Source organism: Crocodylus porosus, unplaced genomic scaffold (genome assembly GCF_001723895.1).
Source record: "Crocodylus porosus isolate Cpor-Errol unplaced genomic scaffold, CroPor_comp1, whole genome shotgun sequence".
Lineage (NCBI taxonomy): Eukaryota > Metazoa > Chordata > Crocodylia > Crocodylidae > Crocodylus > Crocodylus porosus.
The window spans coordinates 4,559,925-4,580,429 of NW_017728914.1; the positions used below are offsets into that span (position 1 = coordinate 4,559,925).

Genomic DNA, 20,505 nt, shown 5'->3' on the forward strand with positions numbered 1-20,505 from the left:
GGCCTCATCCTATCTTCAGCCACTGTTCTCTTTGCTTCCTTTCTTCCTTCCTTCTCTCCATTCACACAGCACCAGTCCCTGCTTTGTTCCTCTAGACAGCTAAGCAAATCTGGTGTTGGAGTTATCTTCTGTGCAGGCACTGTGGCCTGAAAAAACTTTCTGGAGTTTTTCTCCCTGACTCACTGTCTCCTTTCATATCTTGGTTAGAACCTTCTTCCTTGCCTACCACATCTCTCTTACTAGCTCTCACTCTAATTTTGCTAAATTCAGCCTCACTTCTTTAGGCTACTGTTCTTATGAGGGATGTTACAAAACAGCTGCAGTGCTGTTTTATCATCAAACTGGGGTTTTGTTCCCAGTATTTGACAAGCTCAAAACCATTTAAAAAGTGAGTTTAATGGAGGAGGGAGGGAGGACTACAACCCCAGTCGCCTGCCTAAATACTTTGGGTAAATGACAAATTTGGTAACAAATGTGGGCAATTTGGGTGGTTCAGAGTGGATCTGCACTGCATACTGTAATGTGGAGGTATGTAAACTATCTTTAAACAAACTTGCTGGAGTATGGGAAGGGTCTAACCATGGTAGGAGCTCTGAGCTGGTGGTGTTGGATGACTTTAGGTGAACAAACTAACTCATTTAAAGTTAGCTCAGGTATCTCGCTGCTCTGCTGTGAACATGGGCTCTGGGCTCTGTTAGATAAAGTGCTCCCACTCTGTCCTGAGCTGCTACACAAGGAAGCGGAGTGCTTTTTAACAGCTGCTGCCTTCCAGACTGGAGGGTAGAGTGCCTGAATTTCATTGCTGGGTGGAAAGGTTTTGAAACATGTTCAGTGATTTTGAGATCCTCTGGGATGAGAGATCATATATAAAAAACTGAGAAGATGCCTTTGGTGTTTATTGAGTAGGGTAAACATTGTGGCGCTTTTAGTTTTTCAGCAAATCAAGAATAACTATTCTTCCCGCTTCTGTATTTTACTTAATCTTGAGAGGTGTGTAGGAGGTGGATATGCTATACAGAACACTAGCTACAGACTAAGGTATTAGGCATTGTATCTTTTTTTCATACTAGTAACTAAGGGCCATATTTTCAAAGCCATCTGGATGTCTGTTGGGATTTTTTTCAGGAACCCCTGGGCATACTTCTCTAATTTAAATCAAGTGGAGTTAGCTACTGAAGGCGGAATCCACAATGGACTTAAACATTGTTATGATCAGCATCATGATGTCAAACTTTTTGGCCTCTAGCTCTGAGTCAGGCACCTAAACACCCTGTAGGAGAATTAAGAATGGGAACCATGACAGCCACAGCACTGAGCAGAGGACTGCCTCCTCTTACTAATAGAAAATGCTGAGAATATGGATGTGACTTAAATTCTACCTCAATTTGAGCTGTTGGCACCCCCCTCTAATTGGGGTTCATAGCCTGGAACCCTTTTCTGGATTTAGGTGTTTGAATTGTTTCCACCAAAAACAAAGGGGGTTGTTACTCTGAGGGCCTACGTACCAGACTATTGTGTAGAATAATTCCACTTTTAACTGCTGCATGGGCACGTGTACATTTAAAGATGACCTATTCCCCTAACCTACTCTTTATCATCTGCATTCACCTTTGGCATTTCTTCTCTTATTTTCAAGGCTAATCTGGAAGATGTCAGAAAAAGGTTCCGTCCCATAGAAGAGCTGAAGGCAGAATTTGAGCAACTCAACATGAGGATAGAAACTGATTATGAAATTATGGTTAAATTAATCAACAAATTTAACAGCTCTGATTCTACGCTGGATGAAAAAATAGCAGCACTTTATGATCTTGAGTATTATGTTCATCAGGTAAGGCATCAAAATCTTTTTAGCAGCGCCCATGTAAATTCCAGGGAATATGGTGTCATAAATGTGATTTTTATTCTTCTTTTCAGTATTGGATAATACAAATTATTTAATTATGACAGTCCTAGGACAATAAGAGGTTTCACAAGACTGCTTCAGGCTTATTTTATTATATATTATCTCTAATACATTATTATTTTTAACAGATAAAATATAATAACCATTTAACCAGAGGCTAGCGTTGCCCATTTTGCTATGTGCTCTCGACTCTTGTTTTATGTCATCTTTTTTGCTTTTGGTTTTATGAAGATAGGTTTTATTATTATGTATGTCTGCTTTTATAAATGAAGCTGTTGGTTGGTTCCCTGATTGTCTTCTATGGTTACAAGAGTGGCTACTTCATAAATAAAATTTTTTCACTTTTATTTATACTTGAAAAGCATCTGTTATTGAATGCAATCTTTTGCAATTCCTCCCTGTCTCCCCATACAGAATGCCATTATCTCAAGCTGTTTTGGGTACGTGTTACGCTTCTATCTTTTTGGATCACTACATAGTTTTCCTGGCAGATCTCTGGTTCTCCCAGCAAAGCTGTAAGTGTGTCCACACTTGCAACTCCCCTGTGGTGGCAGAACCCCTTTTCCTCTGCCAGCAGAGCAGTGTGAGCTCCTTGACTGACAGAAGGCTTGTGCTGCCACCCAGCAGCTGACAGAAGGCTATTGCTAGCTGGCATGGCCCCTTTAACAATGGTGCCTATCCAAGGTATGCTTTGTAGTCTGTTGGTGCAGCTGATAAATGGAACCACGGGGATATGGCAGAAGCCCCACAGAGCCACCCAGAGGCAGATTAAGATGTTGGGGTCCTCAGGAAGAAGAAGATTGGGGCTACAGCAGGGGAAGAAAGTGCAGCTGTTATGGAAGAATCACCCAGTTCTCATTCGCTTACTGACAAGTTATGGTGAACAATGTAAGGTAAATATATTATCATATGTGCAACTAAATATGTAAATAAGTCATCTTCTAATTTGCTTTATATTGCTCACCCTAAAGGCCAGTGAATGAGAACTGGGCCCATGCTTGGCAACACTGAGTCTAGGTATCTCTGGGGGAAAATCTAGGCATCCATAGGCCCCTAATTGGTAGAGGTCCCTGGGCCTGGGTTCTGCTAGCCTGTGTGTTTAATCTGCTTGGGGGGCTACTAGGAGCACAGTGGTATAGGAGCTTCCATGTGAAGGTCTTGTTGTGGTGTTAGCTTATGGTAGCCCAGGTCTCAAGGCTTGCTGCTGTTAGGATTTTTGATAGTTGTTTTGATGACCTGTGTTAAGTGCATTCTTCATCTTAGCCTGGTCCCTGTGGAACAGGTATCCACAGCTCAGAACCCATTTCCAAAAGGCCAGTAGGCTTCACTGACCACCTCTTGCCTTGTCTACCTCTAGTACCAGACAGCAGCCACTACCCCCAGACCACTAGGATGCATGTTTATCCATGTGCTTTTGGTGGCTCCCCTCAGCAGCTGTGCTATCAAAGCATGAAGTGCCTTTTGGGAAACACCAAGCGCCAAAGGGAACAAGGCTGCTGGCAGAAGGCCTCTGAGTATCCTATACATGCCTGCTGCTGGACAGTGAAGGAAATCTTGCTGCTTGGCAGAGGTGAATTAACTTTGCCAGCAGAATGGAGGGTTCTGCCACCAAAGAGGAGCTTTGGGCATACAGCTCTGTTAGCTTAGTTTCATACTGGAAATCAGTTCCAGAAACAAAAAATACTGAGGATGAAGGGAGTAACATTAAGGCTTTGTCTACTCAAGAAAGTTTGCTTGGGGATTTAATTTGTTTGTTTGTTTTTGACCTAAGGGGTGAATTTTTAAACCAGTTTCATTATACAGGTGTAACCCTCTTATGCACACTGTCAATCTAGTTTGAGTAGGCTGCTTTTCATTTTAGTTTTTTGTTTGGAAAAAGCTTTGTGTTATACTGAAAATAGCTACTCGTATCAGAATAAATATGTGCAAGCAGGCAAGTACTGCTGTAACCATATCTGTATAACTATATTGGAATAGCAAGTTAATCTTTCCGATATACGTAGACTGTTGAAGAAGTGGCCAGTGCCTAAGGTACCAACAAAAAGTCTATATCCTAAAATTACCCAATGGCAAGTGGTTCTCCTATTCTTCTTGACTTGAGTTTGGGAGCTGTATTTGCCTGTAACTCAACTGTTGCCTTTGTGCAGCTTTTCTCCTTTATATTCTGTTTCCCACAGCAGTCACATGCAGAATGCTACTAATGAGAAGTCTGCTTCAGGATGAAGGTGGAGTAGAAAAATTGGGTGAGGATAGATTGAGATTGCAGTTGAAGAGAGATTGGTTGTAGCAGACTAGAGGCTTGGTAGACCTTGGAGACTGAAATGTTTTCTCAAGTCTTCTGGCAGTGTGGCCCTGTTATATTAGCTTAGGCAGAGTGGGGAAAATTGTACTGCTGCTATCCATGCTGTACCCTTTCTGGGGACAAGAGATTGGTCTCCAGAGATGGAAACTAGAAAAATTCTCACCAGCAGGAAATTAACTTAAAGAACAAGTCTGCTTTCTTTTCTTTTCTTTTTCTTTTCATTTCCTTTTTTCTTTCTTTTTTTTTTTTTTTGAGAATTTAAAGTTTTACTTTTCAAAAGTAAAAATGGGGTGATGAGAAGCAGAGCCCATCTGCTGAGATTCCTGCAAAAGGAAATTGCATACATGTATTATTCCAGTGTCCTTGTTCTCCTATTTCTATCCTGAATCTTTCATATACACTCAGAGTTGCATACTCTTTGTTCCCAATATGTCTGTCACCATGTGCATTTGTCTTACTCAAAGAATGAATGTGGTCTGCAGATGTCCTGCAGGCTGGGTATTTACACTTCAGAACCAGGGAAACCAATTTTTAGTCTCTTAATTTAGAAATGCTTGTGTAGCTGGTAACAGACCACTGCTTTCTCGTTTGTTGAATGGAATCGTGCCCTAATCCAAACACACAGATGGGATCTGAATAACCAAAGGAAGGGAATGGGGACAAAACAGTGTGACTAGAGTAATAGGATTCTTCTGTGCCTTGACCACAGCGTTTGTATGTGAGACAGATGTTGGTGCAAATTGTGGATGGGTAGTCCCTCTTCATCAGCCAGGTGGTTGATAAGAAGTATTACTTACCCCTCAGAGGGCCTGGTGACTGCTTTTCTTTTCTTTTTCTTGCTAGTTGTTTGATATGAATGTCAGCAATGCTTATATAGAGCTGCCAAGTACAGTTGTGTAGCAGTGTACACAAAAGAATTAACCAGGCAGGAATTTTCTGTTCTGTAACTCATACCAGGCTAATGGGATCTGAGTAGCAATCTTAGCAAGACACTACAGTAGGATGTTATGGCAAGTAGCCAGACCTGTGCAGACCTATTGAGGATACAGTATTAGGCTCCCTTACCTCTGCTTTTTAAGGTAACGGTCCAGAAAGTCTTTCAGCCTCCAGTTTGATCCCTCATGGTCTGCCCTGCTATTGCTAATATTCTGGCCTCATGGGTCTTTCCTATTACTAGTTCCTCAAGGTGCAAAATGTATTGTGGAGGTGAAGTCCAAGAATGGAGAACCGTGTGCATGCTAAGATTTCTTAGCAGAGGGTTGCGGTGCTCTCTGAGGAGCAAATCGGAGCAGAATTCTAGGGCAGTAGCAAGCAGAGCAGCATCAGTACCTCAGAAGCAGCAGAGAAACCTCACACGACCTGAGTTCATCCTTAATGTAACCAGGGAGGGAGCAGTGGAACAGGGTCAGGGATTGGATTGCAGTGTGTGCAGAATGGGATCAGGTGACTTTTCCAACAATGTGCTTTTGAACAGAGGCACAGGGCTGTGGCACACATTTTGTCTAGCTCTTATTTTTCCATTTAGGATCCACTCAGCATGGACTGAGGCTTTCAGGTGATACCTAAAAAGAATGATGTGCCCTATTATCTCTAACATGCACAAAACATGCAAAGAGGAAGAAAACCAAGCATAACTCACTTAAAGCTAATATATTTGCTCACCAGCAGTCTCCATTTTTTTCTCCATTATTTATCCTTCTTTCCTTTTTTTTCTCTCTCCTCCCTCCAAAACTGCTTCCAATGCTAATTGCCTCTCCTTTCTGTGTTATTGGCATTCGTTGTTTCTCCTCTTCTCTTTACTCTCACTTTTCCCCTCTTTTCTGTCTCCCCAAATTTAAAGCTGTTACTTCTGTGACTCCTGTCATATGCCCATCTCCCTTACCCCAACTGTGCTCCATATTTGTTTTATTGGAGAGCTCTCCTGATCTTTGGCTTGCTTCTGCCCTCTTTTCAGTGGACTGGAGTGAAGCTCCAGCTGAGCATCACAGTTGTTCAGCAATGCATTCCCAGTTCTCCAGGGAAGTTCTTGCATGATTTTTTTTTAAAGGTGACTGAGGAGTAGTGCTCTCAGCAGACTCCAACAAATAAGCTAAGGTTGAAAAATAAATCTTTAGTGTATTTACATTGTTTTAACAATTTTTATTCTAGGCTTATGACTGGAAGGTCTTTTACTAGAACTAGAGCTAACCTATAAGACTTGCTCAATAAGCTTATTCTATATGCACACATGGAAAGTATAAATTAGCCATGCTGTTTCCCCTACCATCTCAGATTTTTTTCTTCAATTTTAGTTTTATGTACTAACATTTACAGTTATTGGGTAATAAAAATAAATGCACTATGAGGTAAGATTAGTTTGCTGGGTAGATCTCTGTGTAGAGGAAGGTCAGCTTAGAGGAAAATGAAGTGAGCTGTGGAAAGTTATCTTTCTCATGTCCAGTTTAGAATTCCTTTTTTCATCTCATGCACTGTTTTGTTTGCACCTCCATCATGAAAGGGGGATGGGGAAATTCCAAAACCAAAAGATGGCAAGATTAAAAAATAAATAAAAACAGGTTTTGTAAACTCCTTTCTCTTTTAAAGGAACAGACACTATATCGGGGCAGCAAAGTCCGAGCTGCAGGATGGATCTGGCCGGCACTGGACTCAATTTCCCAGCAGATTCTGCCTGTGTGGCTGGCAGGGCACAGGGCACGGCAGGGGGTTGCTCTGGAACTGATGGGATCCTGCAGTGGGGGCAGCTTGATCCAGAGCCAGGGCAAAGCTGCAGTCTCAGCCTGCATGCTCTGGGCAGGGGTGCACAGACAGCAGATTGTGGCTCTATCCCAGCTCAGGGCCACGTTGTCACCACCGCAAGGAGCTGGGGCAGAGCTGCAATCTGCAGCCTGCATACTCAGGGCAGGTGTGTGCAGACAACAGATTGTGGCTCTGCCCTGGCCCCAGACCAAGCTACCCCTGCTGCAAGATTCCAGTGGCTCCAAAGCAGCTCCCTGCCCTGCCCTATGGCACACTGCCAGCTGGGCTGGGGCCAGTCTCCATGAAAACCTCAACTTTGCATTATCACAGCACAGCTGCAGCTGGGGTCTCCATGGAGACCGTCCTCAGCCATGCAGGCAGGGGCTGCTGGGAAATGGAGTCCGGCTGCTGGCTGGATCCACCATTTTGCCCGCTCCTGCTTTATATGCTATTTATAAACTGTTTGGCACTGTCCCTGTAAATTTTTATTGCAAACTAGTTGTGTAGACAATTTTATAATGTTACAATTCAATGCTGATGTTTTCTTTCCCCACAGTTCCATAAGGGTAGCTTAAAATCTATTTCAGGAATATTTCTGAATACAGGATTTGCCATAGCTGAGTGATTCATCTACTTGGAACAATTTTCTCTGATGCTATTTAGTTTAGTACTGGCTGCTTCTGAGGAAGGGGCAGGAATCTGCAGCCAGCAGGTATAGGTTAGCCTGCCTCCAGGGAAGTTTCTTGCTAGTCTCCATCAATTAGAGCTTCCAAGTTAACATAGAACTGTGGACAGTATTAGTGTAGAACGTCTGCAGCAGTTTCTGTCTTGCTCCAACCCAGCTATTTTAGAATATGTGGCAAGTGCACTATTGCTGCTGCCAAGCTACTAGACAATTATTTCAAACTCTTCAAGCTTGCCAATTGGAGCTCTCTTTTTATATTTGTATAACTTACAATTCCCTGGGTTCCCAGTAGTGGTCTTCCAGGGTGAGAGAAAGGAGAACTTACTTTGTTTTGACAGCATCAGATTTCCTTAGTTAACCACATGTGTCAAAGGAAAGTTTTGATACCTAATCAAATTATTTGAAATTTCAGTGATGTGTTCTGTATTTGATAACAGCCACCTGTCATTATATATTGTTTTTGTAAATGTAGAGTCTGATGCTTTTAGACAGCATTGTATGAAGTATGAGCTAAGATTTTAATATTTAATTTTCAGATGCTTTTCAAACAAAATACAAGTTAAATTTAAAAGAGATTTGGTTGATTTAAACTTTATTTATAGATTTTATACCATTTGCATATCTGTTATCTTTAACAACAGTGTGGAATTCCTTCATAGGTGGACAATGCTAAAGACTTTCTTTCCCTGGGTGGACTTCAATTAATGATTAATGGACTAAATAGTACAGAAGCTGTGATGAAGGAGCATGCTGCCTTTGTCTTAGGAGCTGCATTATCTAGGTGAGTGAGTGTGTGTGTGTGTATGTGTGTGTGTGTATTAGAAAGAATGGGGTTGGGCTGAATGAGAGAAGATGCTTCCAAGAAAACAGACATTCTAACTGCTTGTCCCCATCTCTTTGACTAGATGTGAATTTTCTGTAGTGTCTAGTATCCAAAAAAAAAAAAAATAAATAACCCAAGGCTGATTAGAAAGTTTGCACTAAAGATCTATTTCTTTTCCTCTCCTTCATTTAATCTTTTCCACATAAACAGTTAACTTTTTAATAGTGAGATGGTGACTTGAGGCACTCTGCAGTCTTCTGGAGTAACTAAATCTGAAGCTTTTAAATCTAGGAGCCTATATTTGCAATGAAACTTGCATGTACTAATGAGCTCAGGGTGACTTGCATTGGAATGGGTGACAGGAAACAAAATAAACAACAGGTTAATCTGAAAGGTGTTTGCAATTTGCTTAAAGATTGCTGTTGTTGAAAGTTATCTTTTTTTCCCCCTCATACTATATAGTGCTGTACCATTCTTCAAAGTGTACAAATTTTGGTAGGGTGGGTTTTATGCTGATGGATTTTGTGTTTTAACAAATTCTTTGGGGTTTTAGTATTAATATTTGTGTATATGTTGAGCTGGAAAGTATGGTTAATTAATCAAACACTCACAAATCAAGAAATATGGAGTGCTTACTGAAAGCCAAAAATCTGATGATAATTTTGTCTGCTTGTTCTTATGTTTTCAAATATGGTCACTTTACATCACTATAAATGATTTGTCATTTAGAATAGCATATAAAATAAACTCTAGAATCATTTAGATGATCTGACATACAGTGGACCAGACCTTCAACAGCTGTAGATAAGCAGGCCTCCTCCCCTGGTTTCAGCTGAGTTAAGCTGATTTAAACTAGCTAAGGGTTCTGACTCACTGTTTTCAGACCAAAAATTCAAGCTGTGTCTCGGTGATATCCATAAAAATAAGCCACTTTTTTATCACACTCAACAAGTGATAGATTGGTTTCTTTAGAAAGTCTCTCTCAAAGGAAATGCAGCCTCTTTCTTCATATCCTGAAATATGTTAGAGTATAAATTGCTTTATTGGACTCCTTAGTAATGTGTAGAATCTTAATTGTAACTTTCCTAGCTAGAGAGTGATGCTCTATCTGAGAGAGGAATCTGGAAATATTTTGAGGCAACCTGAAAGAATTAAATAGCATATTCCCTGACTATAGCTAAAACAACACAATCATGATGGAGGAAATTAATTATCTTACGATCTGAACATGTATCAGTGGCCACTAAAGTCTGTATATTGTTTCTCACTAAATTAAAAATGCATTGTGTTGAGCAGAAGAGTACATTTTTAAATATGGTGAAACTAAAGGATTGTTCCTGGAAACACTGAGGGGGTGGGGTTTTTTTGGTTTTTTTGTAAGGACATTCAGAAACATGGTACATTGACTGATACTCTGAATCCCAAATCTGAGGAACTCTTTATGCTTTTTTTTCCTGGCGTTGCTTAAGCTTTCTTATTAAATAGATATTTACAATGTCAACTTCTGTATTTTGTGATATCTGCTTAATTTCTTTGGTGCTTGTCTGTGCCCCATTTCAAACTGCCTTAGTAGGTTGGCACTTGTGAAGCCTCTCCTGGAGTACTGAGAGATGTAGACAAACTGAAAAGGGTCCAGAGGCAGGCAACAGAAAATTTGATTAGAGGCCTTGAAAACCATGATGTATGAGGAAAGGTGGGAAGAACTGGAATTATTTAGTCAAGATGAGAAGATTGAGCATTCTTATTGTCTGCAGGGGTCAGGACAAAGAGCAACAGTCTTAAATTGCAACAGAGGAAACCTAGATTAGATATTAGAAAGAACTTTTTCATTGGGGGCCTACAGCAAGAGGCTTGGGTGCTCCTGCTACTTTTAAGAGCAGGCAGGTGGCAGAGTAGGTGGTAGGTGTGGCCAGAGACAGTCCAGGGTCACATGGCCCAGGAGGGAGTTGGGCTTAGAAAGGATATAAGCCCAGGCCCTGAGCTGTGAGCAGGCAGTAGGGCCCTGGAGGCCACTGAGAAAGCATTGTCTAAGCAGGATTGCTGTAGCTTCTAAATGCCAGGAGCCTGCAGCAGTCTGAAGTTTTGGGGGGAGGGACTAAGGCAGGGGTGGGCAAAATACAGCACGTGGGCTGGATCTGGCCCATGAGGCCATTCTATCTGGCCCGTGGGGCCCCTAAAAAATTTAGAAAATTAATATTTATCTGGCCTTGGTTCCCATCAAAAATGACAGGAGCAAGGAGCAGTAGGACCCAGGGGAGGCCTTGGCAAGCTCCTGCAACAGCAGGGCCTGCCCAGACCCACTCCCCAGCTAGAAGCCCCAGCAGGGGCTTCTGGCCTCAGGCCATGCATCTACCCCGAGCCAGAAACTCAAGTAAGGGAGGGGAGGTGGGGGAAGGGCAGGGGAGGACCCTGGGCATGGAAGGACCCTGGGGAAAAACAGCACAGGGAAAAGCAGCCCCTTCCCCACCCCGTGGCTGGCGCTCCCTGCTGCAGCTGCTCGCAGCCCATGTGAGGCTCTCCTGAGCAGGCACAGGCAGCCCCATGCAGGCTGCAAGTGGCTACAGCATGGGGCGCAGGCCGTGGGGTGGGCGATGGACCACTTCCCCTCCCCTCCCCTCTCAGCACCAGCCCCGCGCATGCAGCCAGCCTGGGCCCCACGCCGGGTCTGGGCTTGCCCACTGGGGCTGCGCGTGGCAGCAGCAGGTACAGCCCCCTGGCTTGCCATGCCGTGCAGTGCTTGCTACCACTGCCTCTGTGCTGCCCAGTGTGTGAGCTCCGGGTGGGCAGCAGGAGCAAACACTGCCCAGTGCGGCAAGTGTGGGGGCCACAGATGCTGCCGGTGCGGAACAGCCCTGACAGGCAAGCCTGGAGTGGCCCCTCCCCTGCCCTGTGCCCAGTGCTGTAGTGCTCGCAGCCTGCTTGGGGCTGCCTGTGCCTGCTTGGGACAGCCCTGCACTAGCTGCAAGCGGCTGCAGCAGGGAGTGCTGGCCATGGGGTGGGGGAGGAGCCGCTTTTCCCCACGCTCTGCATCAGCTCCTTCCTTGCTGGCAAGCAGGGGGTTGGGGCTGCACGCTGCCCCCTGCCTGTACTGGCTGGGGGGTACTGGGAGTGAGTGGGTGGGGAGCCAGCGGGAGCATGGGTCCTGCACCAGTGTCTCCCAGGCCCTGCACCAGCTGGGCCCAGAGCAGCGTGGCATGACCGCAGGGTCCCGGCTGGCAGGGGCTTTATGGAGCCAGCCTAGCTCCCCCCTCTCCCTGCTGGTGCAGCCCAGCTTGGCTCCAAAGACCCCTGCCAGCCTGCGCCCTGCTCCGGGCCCCACTGGTGCTGGACCTGGGACATTTGTCCCAAGACATTGGGACATTGGTTCCAAGATAGTGACCAGGGGGCAGGGCACCTGTCAAGGGGTGGGGCTACCCATACGGCCCCCGACAGCTTGCCAAAACAGGGTAAGCAGCCCTCTGCCAAAAATAATTGCCCACCCCTGGACTAAGGGGTGGAAAAGGTACCTAGGGGCCCAGTAAGGGGCTGGGAAAAGGACCAGGGAGTCCAGGAGCCCAGAGAAGAGCTGGGAGTAGGAGTGGGACCAGGGGTCTGAGAGCCCGCAAGAGGTGGAGGTAGGGGCCACGGGACCCAAAGCCTGAAAGGGGCAGAGCATGTAACTCCAGGTAGAAAGGCTGTGCTCAGGAGTAGCCAAGAGAGGCGAAGTGCCTGGGAGAAGCAGGCCACTCTGGAAACGGAATAAACATCAGTGAGTGTTAACACTTGGAAGGCATGGGGCATGGTGTAGAAGTGGGCTGAGCCATGCAATTAGCCCTTAAGACAATGACCAAGGACCTCTGTTGTTCTGAGAAGGAGGTCAGGTTTGGAAAGCCCTGGGGCAACCTCCCTCATCTGAAAACTAAATACATCAAGGTGCAGTGGGTGAAATGAAGGGGTAACTGCCCAAAGAGAGTAAGTGGATAGGGGCAGAAGGGACTCTAAGGACACTAGGGCTACCTTTGGAGGTGAATCATGTTACAGGACCCCTCTATACATGCAGGTAAAGGTGCAATAAGATTTAATGCATGATCCACACAATTGCACCTCTTGCCATGCCGCACAAGCTGATGAGGCTTGGTGGGGCTCTCAGCAGGGCCAGCGCTTGCCTTGTTGCCCCTGCTGAGAGCTCTGCAGCCCGCATCAGCTGGAGGGCTCACTGCAAGGGCAGCAGGGAGAACACTGACCCTGCTGCAAGCCTCATGAGGTGTGGGGCTCTCAGCAGCGGCAGATGGGAGGATACTGCTGCTTCTGTGAGCCTTGAGGTGTGGGGCTCACAGCAGTGGCAGCATTCCCTGCGAGCCCCACAGACCACGTTGGATGTGGGGCTCAGAGCGGCGGCAGCATGGGGAATGCTGCTACCACTGCAAGCTCTGCACTTCAGTGTTCTCCCTGCTGTCCCCACTGCAAGTCTGTGACCAATGCGGGGGGAGGGGCAGCATTCTTCCCACAGCTGACCATGCTGCCACTACTGCAAGCTTCCTGGCTCTGGGGCTGGCAGTGGAGGGTGCACCCCTATGGCTGGGAGCTCCTCAGATGATGGGGCTCTGTTACAGGGGAGCACTGGCCGTACATTTAATTACTTAATGGTATGATTAGAATAAGCTACAAAGTTATTGCGCAATGTTTATGGAATAACTTTGTAATTTATTGCTTGTCTTATCACACCATTAATTAGTTGAACATATAGCTGGGTCACAACTTAAGCATGATTACCTGGTTAATCGTGCCTTAAGTGTAACATGTAGAAGGGGCCTGTGAGTGGTTAAGGATTGGAACGGACTACCTAGAGGTTGTGGAGTCTCCATCCTTGGACGTTTTTAAGAGCAACGTAGGAAAACACTTGTCTGGAATGGTTTAGCCAGAGATGATGCTGCCCTAAACCCAGAGTTGGACTAGATGATCCCCTGAGGTCCCTTTCAGCTGAGCATTTAAAGTACTTAATTCAACACATTCTCTTTGGCATTATGTTCTTCTGAGAGTCAAGATGATGATGATTTCTTCATATCGTGTGAACACTTCAGAGCCTCAGTCAGACCAAGATCCCAGTAGACAATTATGTCAGAAATGGTCCCTGCCTCTCAGACTGTAGTTCTCAACCTTTTTCAGACTTGAGGCATCGTTTTGTTAGACTGTTTGTTGAGTGTATCCTGTATTAGTGTTTGTACACCTAACCCTGCTAATACAGTATGGCTCCCCAGTAGAGAATAACTACTATGAGAGTTCATAATCTGAGGTCTGGTTTATACTTGGATCTTAACTGTTTCTCTTAGAACAATTTTTTCTTGCCAAAATATTTTTTGCTGGTACGATCGCTTATCATATATGTGGATGTTTTACCAGCATAAAAAAATGCTTATACTTGCACATAATCTATTCGATAGACTTCATGTGTATATTATATAAGGTATAGGGACTTTTATACTAGTATAACCATATATCCACTCTTAAGAGGGCTATATTGCATTAATCTTGTGGAGTTTGTGGTACAACTTTTGTGTATAGACAGTCATAGTATGAGATGAGATGGATACAGACAAACACAAGGAGAAGGAACAAGAAAACATTAAGATGATGGGACATAAATATTTAGTTTATTCTTCTGTCAGAGCTACAGACTACCTGTATGACTTCTGGCAATTTATTTAACCTTGGTTTGACGTTAGAAGGAGAAATAGTTTTCATTTGTAGAACAGTTGAAGCTGTTTTGGCTTAGAATCCTCCTCTGTCCCAGACTTAAAGCCTTTGAGCTTTAAAGCCAACAAATGGATCTCCTTCAAGCTTGGTTTGTCTGTAATCCTGACCCCATGGATTTCAGAACCAAGAATCAGTGGGAGAGGAATGCAGCTGTCAGGAGTTACACAAGGAGTCCTACTCCATTGTTGTTGGTTTTGTACGTGCCATTCTGCTGCTGATGCCAAGAAGTTTCCACCTCAGCACGCTTAAGCCACACTGCCAGTTAACTCAGGCTCCAAATGAGGGTCAAAATTTGGCCTATCCTGCAGAAAATGATATTTTTTAAAGACTCTTTGAATTTGGCTCAGGACTAAGTCACCACTTCCTGTGAGGCTGTTGGATTTCCCAGAAAGCAGTGAATCTCTTTAACCCATAAACTTGAATACCTTTGATCCATCGTAGAGAAATACAAAACTCTAAAACTCTTGGTTCAGAGGTGATATCTTTTATTAAACCGACTGAAAAATAACAAAAAAATATTTCTTTGCAATACACGCAGCCTTCTTCAGGCTGAGGAGAACTCAAAGATTGTAAATGTCTACTTGTCAGCCTGAAGAATGGTGCATAAGCCTGAAAGCTTGCAAAGAAAGAGCATTTTTTTGCTATTTTTTTACTTGGTCTAATAAAAAGGTATCACTTCTGAACTAAGAGTTTTAGGAGTTTTGTATTTCTTGTCTCAGACCAACATGGATACAAAATATACCATTTTGATTTATCATGGCCTTTCTGGCATTGAATTCTTTAAGAACTCTTGCTCAGCTCACTATAGTTTTTTTTTTGGAGAGGATCTAAAAGGATGAACACCATAGTTTTAATTGCTCATCAATAAAAATGTAGTGTTGGGATTATTACTGCCCTCTAGTGACTAAGTATTCACTGCTGACAGTGAATAGAGTTTTGTCTCTTAGGCTAGTGAGAAAGGTTTGCTGCCTTTAAGTGGAAAGTGCTAAGTTCCAGAACCAAAGTATTCTGTTTCTTTTGCTTTGCATGTGGTCTTCATGCATGTGGACAACACTTCCTGTGATTGTAAAATTGCTAATCTGATTATAGTTAGGGGAGAGAGCTGTTGCAGAAAAGCAGTCTGTTTTTCTCCAAAGTCGTTATTTTTGAAGTTTTAGTATAACCTTCCTAGTGTAAGATCACATCGATTATTGTCCAGCCTGGTTAGAGTCCTGCAAGTGGGCCCCCTATTATAACTACTGCAGGATCATCACAGCTTTACCATTGTAAAACCTTAACAAAATATTTTGTATTCAGCAGTTTGCAAAAGTAAACTTCATTCGAACAATTCTCAAGTGCTCTGATTGAAAATAAAAGTTAAATGTGCTAACAAAAATAATTGCCAGGCATGCAGATCGTACATTTGGGTATCCATAATTCACTAACAGTCTGTGCCAATACACAACATTATCTGGATTTTCAGTGATTGCATTAGCATAAAAACATGTTAACATTTACGCAGTGCTGCTAAAATTTAAATATATTTAAGTATAAAATATTAAGGTTTTAATATTTTGGAGGCAAGTGAAACTACTGTATATATAATGCGTCTTCACACTTCTGATTGTACACTGGAGTACCATTTGAATGACGAGTTGTTATAAACTGAAAGTAATCAGGATTCACGCCACTGGGTCCTAAACATCACAAAAAAGTCAGTGTTTTATGCAAAGATGAGCTACACTGAGCTAAGAATATTCCCAGAGAAGAGAGTTTTCTCTGTCCTTACAGTCTGTGGAATCTTAATTCAGGTTATGCACAATGAAGTCTGTGGACAAATTGCATGTGTGTCACAAGAACAGAGATGTTAGTACAAAATGACTATTTCTGTCAAGTCAGTTATCTTGGTCTGTATAAGATTTACTGTTGAACAACACTTTTTTCCCCCTCACACTACAAGTATTTAATTTGAAAAATTATTAACAAAGGCATCTCTGTAAGCAGTGCCCCTGGGGAGTTGAGTTATCTTGAATTATTACTCCATCTTTCATCCCAGAGGGTTCCAAAGCGCTTTGAAAACTCAACAAACTTAAGTATGGAGAGAATGTCCTCTGCCACTGAAGAGCAGCCACTGCATGGGTTAAAGCACAGCAGGTCTGTAACTGCACAGTAATACAATTCAGTAGTTTAGGAATGCCGTGCAAACACCATGTACACAATACTTCTTCATCCAGAGTATTTCACAGGCTAAGTGCTATTCTTCCCATGTTACAGTTGAGGAAACCTGGAGCACAGGGAGGTGGTTGAACTGTTCTAGATTGCATGACAAGATGCTTACAGACCCAGGAATAAAATCCAGGTCTCCTGCAGAGCTAAGCCCTGCATCCTGGGACACATCTTCCTGTGTGAAATGCATATGATTACAGTTACTGAAATGCCTAGGGATAAATGCATCCCTTAAGGAAAGCACAAGGTATCCTGTGTTTGGCTCAGAAGGCCTTCTCCTATCTTCCTGGTTCAAGTCAAATCAGGGTCCCCCAGCATCTCTGCATGCTTTGCAGCCCTGGGCTGGGCTGTGCTGTTTGTTCCAGTGAGCAGGCTTGGCCCTGCTGCTCTGCTCCCTAGCTGGAGCAATGAGGGCTGGCTGACAAGGGGTAAGGGTGGGGAAACCTGGCTGGGGATTGCAGCTGGGTCTGCCTTGGAAGGGGGGCAGCCCCTGCCAGACTTCTCCCTGCTGGGGCAGAGGGGCAACAGCCTGAGAGGGACTGCCATCCACCAGGCAAACCCTGGCTGGGATCTGGAGTCTGGGGTCTTAGGGGGGCTTTAATCCCCCCTTCCCCAGCTGGATCAGGGCACAAGTGGGCAACAGCCTAAGAAGGACTGCCTCCCCCCCACCCCAGGCAAACCCACCTGTGGCAGAGCCTGAGGCAGGCAAGCAGTTGATAAGGAGAGGGGGAGGGGGTGGAATTCCCCTCAGCTCCCCCAGGCCATGGGGTGGGGAGGAAGAAGCTGGGGACCCGGTACTGATTCCCCAAGGACTTGCTGAACACTCTGTCCTCAGGATTACATAAGACTTATGTAAGCTTTGTCTTGTTGTCTTGGTTTACATTTTAATTTATCCTAAGTTGTGTGTGCTGTCACTGTGTTTTACTGGGCTGTATCTTAGCTTAGGCAAAGATCTTTGGTGGTTCTTTGTTCCCTGCTTGAGGTTGCAAATTGCTGTATTCAATACAAACTTGCTTCAGAGAGAGGATTATTTTTGTTCAGTCTTACGAATTCAGTGCCACTACTTTTTCCCCACCCACCCTCTCCTCAGCCTGGCAGCCTCGAGTGGGAGGGGGGCCAAAGGGGCAGAACCCTGGCAGGCACTACCTGCCACCCAGGCAAACCCAGGCTGGGGTCCCGTGTGAGCCAGGGAAGGGATTTAAAGTGCTGCCCTCTGGTGCACTAGTCCAGGGCTAGGGCCTGGCCATGCCCCCTCTGCTGGAACAGGGAGCGGGGGGAGCCTTAAAAACTTTGGGGGCTTCAGTCCCTTCCCTTTGGCAGTGGCTGGCAGGCTGGGAGGCCTGCTGTAGTGCCCCCAGCCTCTCGCCTGAGCCACTGCAGGCATGTGGCTGCATTTCCTGAATCAAAAGTGAATGTCTATTCACTTGCTCCTCAGTTTAATCTCTGCAGTTTAGACTAATCTGCAAAGACTGAATTGATTCAACCTCGGGGTTTTTGACTGTCTATATTTAGCCCATATGTTTTTAGCATCTTTCTGCAGAGTCCTTTTCCCTGTCATGAGGTATTTGTCTTTCAAGTATTTTTGCCTCTTCCACATGCCTTTTTTGCTTCCTAAATGCTTTCTTGAAAAGAACTAAAGCTATGTAGTATAAGGTATATGAGGTATAACTGAATTAGGCTGCTTTCCCCTCATGTGGTGTCCTTCCTGTTTCTTCCTGCCTTGGGAAACAGCTAAGGATTGAACCTTCAGGAAAAGCAATGAAGACGACAAGGGAAGTGGTGCTGGCTCCTACCCTGGGGATCTTTAAGAAGAGGCTTGATGCCTACCTGGCTGGACTCATTTGAGTCCAGTTTTTTCTCCCACCCCGGCAGGGGGTCAGACTTGAAGATCTACAAGGTCCCTTCCGACCCTACTTCTATGATTCTATGATAAGAAAAACAGGAAAGGAATCAATAGCTTGTAGTTGTTGAAGTATAGAACTGCTTGGTAGCCAACAATACCAGTGTACAAACTCTAGATCAGTGATTCCCAACCGCAGGTCACAACCCAAATGAGGGTCGCGGGGGCAGTGCCAGCTGCCGTATACAAAAGACAAGCTATGCCCCATGCTGGGAGCTCCCCTGCCCCCGGGCCACCACTGCCACGCTATACTCTCCGCCCACCATCAGGTCTCAGGTCACAGGAAAAAGAAGGTTGGGAGCCACTGCTCTAGACTTTGTTCAGATTTCTGTAGACTTCGTGGCAGAGGAGGGTTCTGTGGAGGGATGTGAAGGGCACTGGGGTCTTAGGGGGGCAGAGGAGACTCCTAATGGACTAAAGGTGTACTAGGACTGACTGCTTTGTTAAATCAGTATAGATCAGGGGTGGGCAATTATTTTGTTTGCAGGGCTGCTTAATGAGTTTTGGTGAGCTGTTGAGTGCTGCATGAGTACACCCCTTGTCAAACTTCTGGTTCACCATCTTGGGACTGGAAGTCCCCCCACCCCTAGCCCTGACCTTTGCCACCAGAAATACTTGGGGGGGGGCATCTTGGAACTGGAAGTCCCACCCCATCACATGGTTCATGATCATAGAAAGGCCTACACATCTAGCAGCAGACCTTGCCCCACTCACTGCCATGTTCGTCCCAGTATCCCCTGCCCCTATCATACAGTCCCTGACATCAGAAGGTCCACCCCTTGACTGGGAAACAGTGCCCCTCCACAGGGCCGACCCCCCTGGGACCCCAGGAATTCTGCCCTCCTAGGCTATGTGGCACAGGCATGACCTACCAGGTAGCAAGCGGTTGACCCCTCTAATAACCTGCCCCATTGCCTTCAACCAACTGGTGGGAATTTCATGGATGTCTGACCTCCCCAAGAATGGCGCAAAACCGATCAAGTTGAGGGCTGCACACACACAATCTTTCAGAAGAAATACTTTTAATTAAGTATAAGTTTAAAAAAAAAAAAAAAAGTCGTGTACTAAAAATCAAACATCTATAACGTATTTTAATTTTCTATCAAAAAATATTTTTCTATCAAATATTTTTATTCTGATGTGTGTGTTTTGAATAGAGGCAATTGCATAATAGCTCAAAATAAAGTCTTAGTCTTTTGTATATTGTGGGGGGGGCGGGCCTGTGCCAGGGCTGAGACCCTCCAGCAGACAAGGGCAGGAGCGCAGCGTGCGCTGCCTCAGGCGGTTGCGGACTGGTCTTGGTGCCATGAAGAGCACGGCAGGGGCAGCTGAAGGTTGGATACAGTTGATTGGTGGGTGCCTGCCCATAGGCCAGATCTAATTGGCTGGTGGGCTGGATTTGGTCCACAGCCCGTATTTTGCACATCCCCAGCAGAGCTTTTCTTTTCCATGTATGACAGACTATGTGTTTTATTGTGATATTTTTGCTCACTGTTCACATTTATTGTTGTATGACTCGGGTTACCTCCTCGTGTATGCTCAGAGAAGGAAGGTAAGTGCTAAGGGGAGACTAAATGCAGTTGTTTTGAATGCTTGTGTTGATCTATCAACAGAGGTGAGATGGCCAACATCCAGGTGATGACCAGGGGAGATAAACAAAAGGGAGAGCAGACTGGAAAAATCAGTCTGGTAGGTCTGGGGCCAGAAGAGTCTGGGAGATTGAGAGAAGTTGAAAGAGCTCTGGAGAGCTAGAAAAAAAACTGGAAGGGAACAGCTGAGTATCTTTGGGAGTACTCAGGACTCTGCAGGCTGGATTGGGAACAGAGGGACTGCCTAACCCCTGTGGAGGGGGCAGAGAACCTGTGACTGGCTGGCCTCTGGTCCAATAAATGCCTTTACTGAAGAGACTGTCTTCTGTGTTTTAAAACTTTTGGTTGTAGTGGATCACCCTAAGACAACATAAAGTCCCTCTCTCAGGAGTGGGATGTGAGCTCCTTGAATCAAGACCACAGAGAGCCAGGGAGGGTGAGGGCCTGCATGGCTAGAGTCTCAGTGAAAAGGAGCTCAGGCTTCTCTTGCAAACCTGTAGAAGGCTTGGCTTGGCTTGGCTTCGCATGGCAGAAGCCAAACCTGGGCTGGCTTTAGGCATACCCTCAGAGACCAGGCAAGGCTAAGCAAGAACTCCCCCAGAAGTGTTACTCTTTTTGCCAGTACCCTT

At 45.0% G+C, this 20,505-nt stretch overlaps 1 protein-coding gene across 4 annotated transcripts in view; it reads left to right on the forward strand.

Moving 5' to 3' along the window:
* The window catches only part of SIL1 (SIL1 nucleotide exchange factor), a 234,451-nt gene that overhangs the window by 146,962 nt on the left and 66,984 nt on the right, over positions 1-20,505 (forward strand). For all 4 annotated transcript variants that reach the window (XM_019534832.1, XM_019534835.1, XM_019534834.1 and 1 more), the window contains exons 6-7: positions 1,637-1,828; positions 8,286-8,407. In XM_019534832.1, the coding sequence (XP_019390377.1) occupies positions 1,637-1,828; positions 8,286-8,407 (314 nt within the window). The remainder of the gene's footprint in view (positions 1-1,636; positions 1,829-8,285; positions 8,408-20,505) is intronic.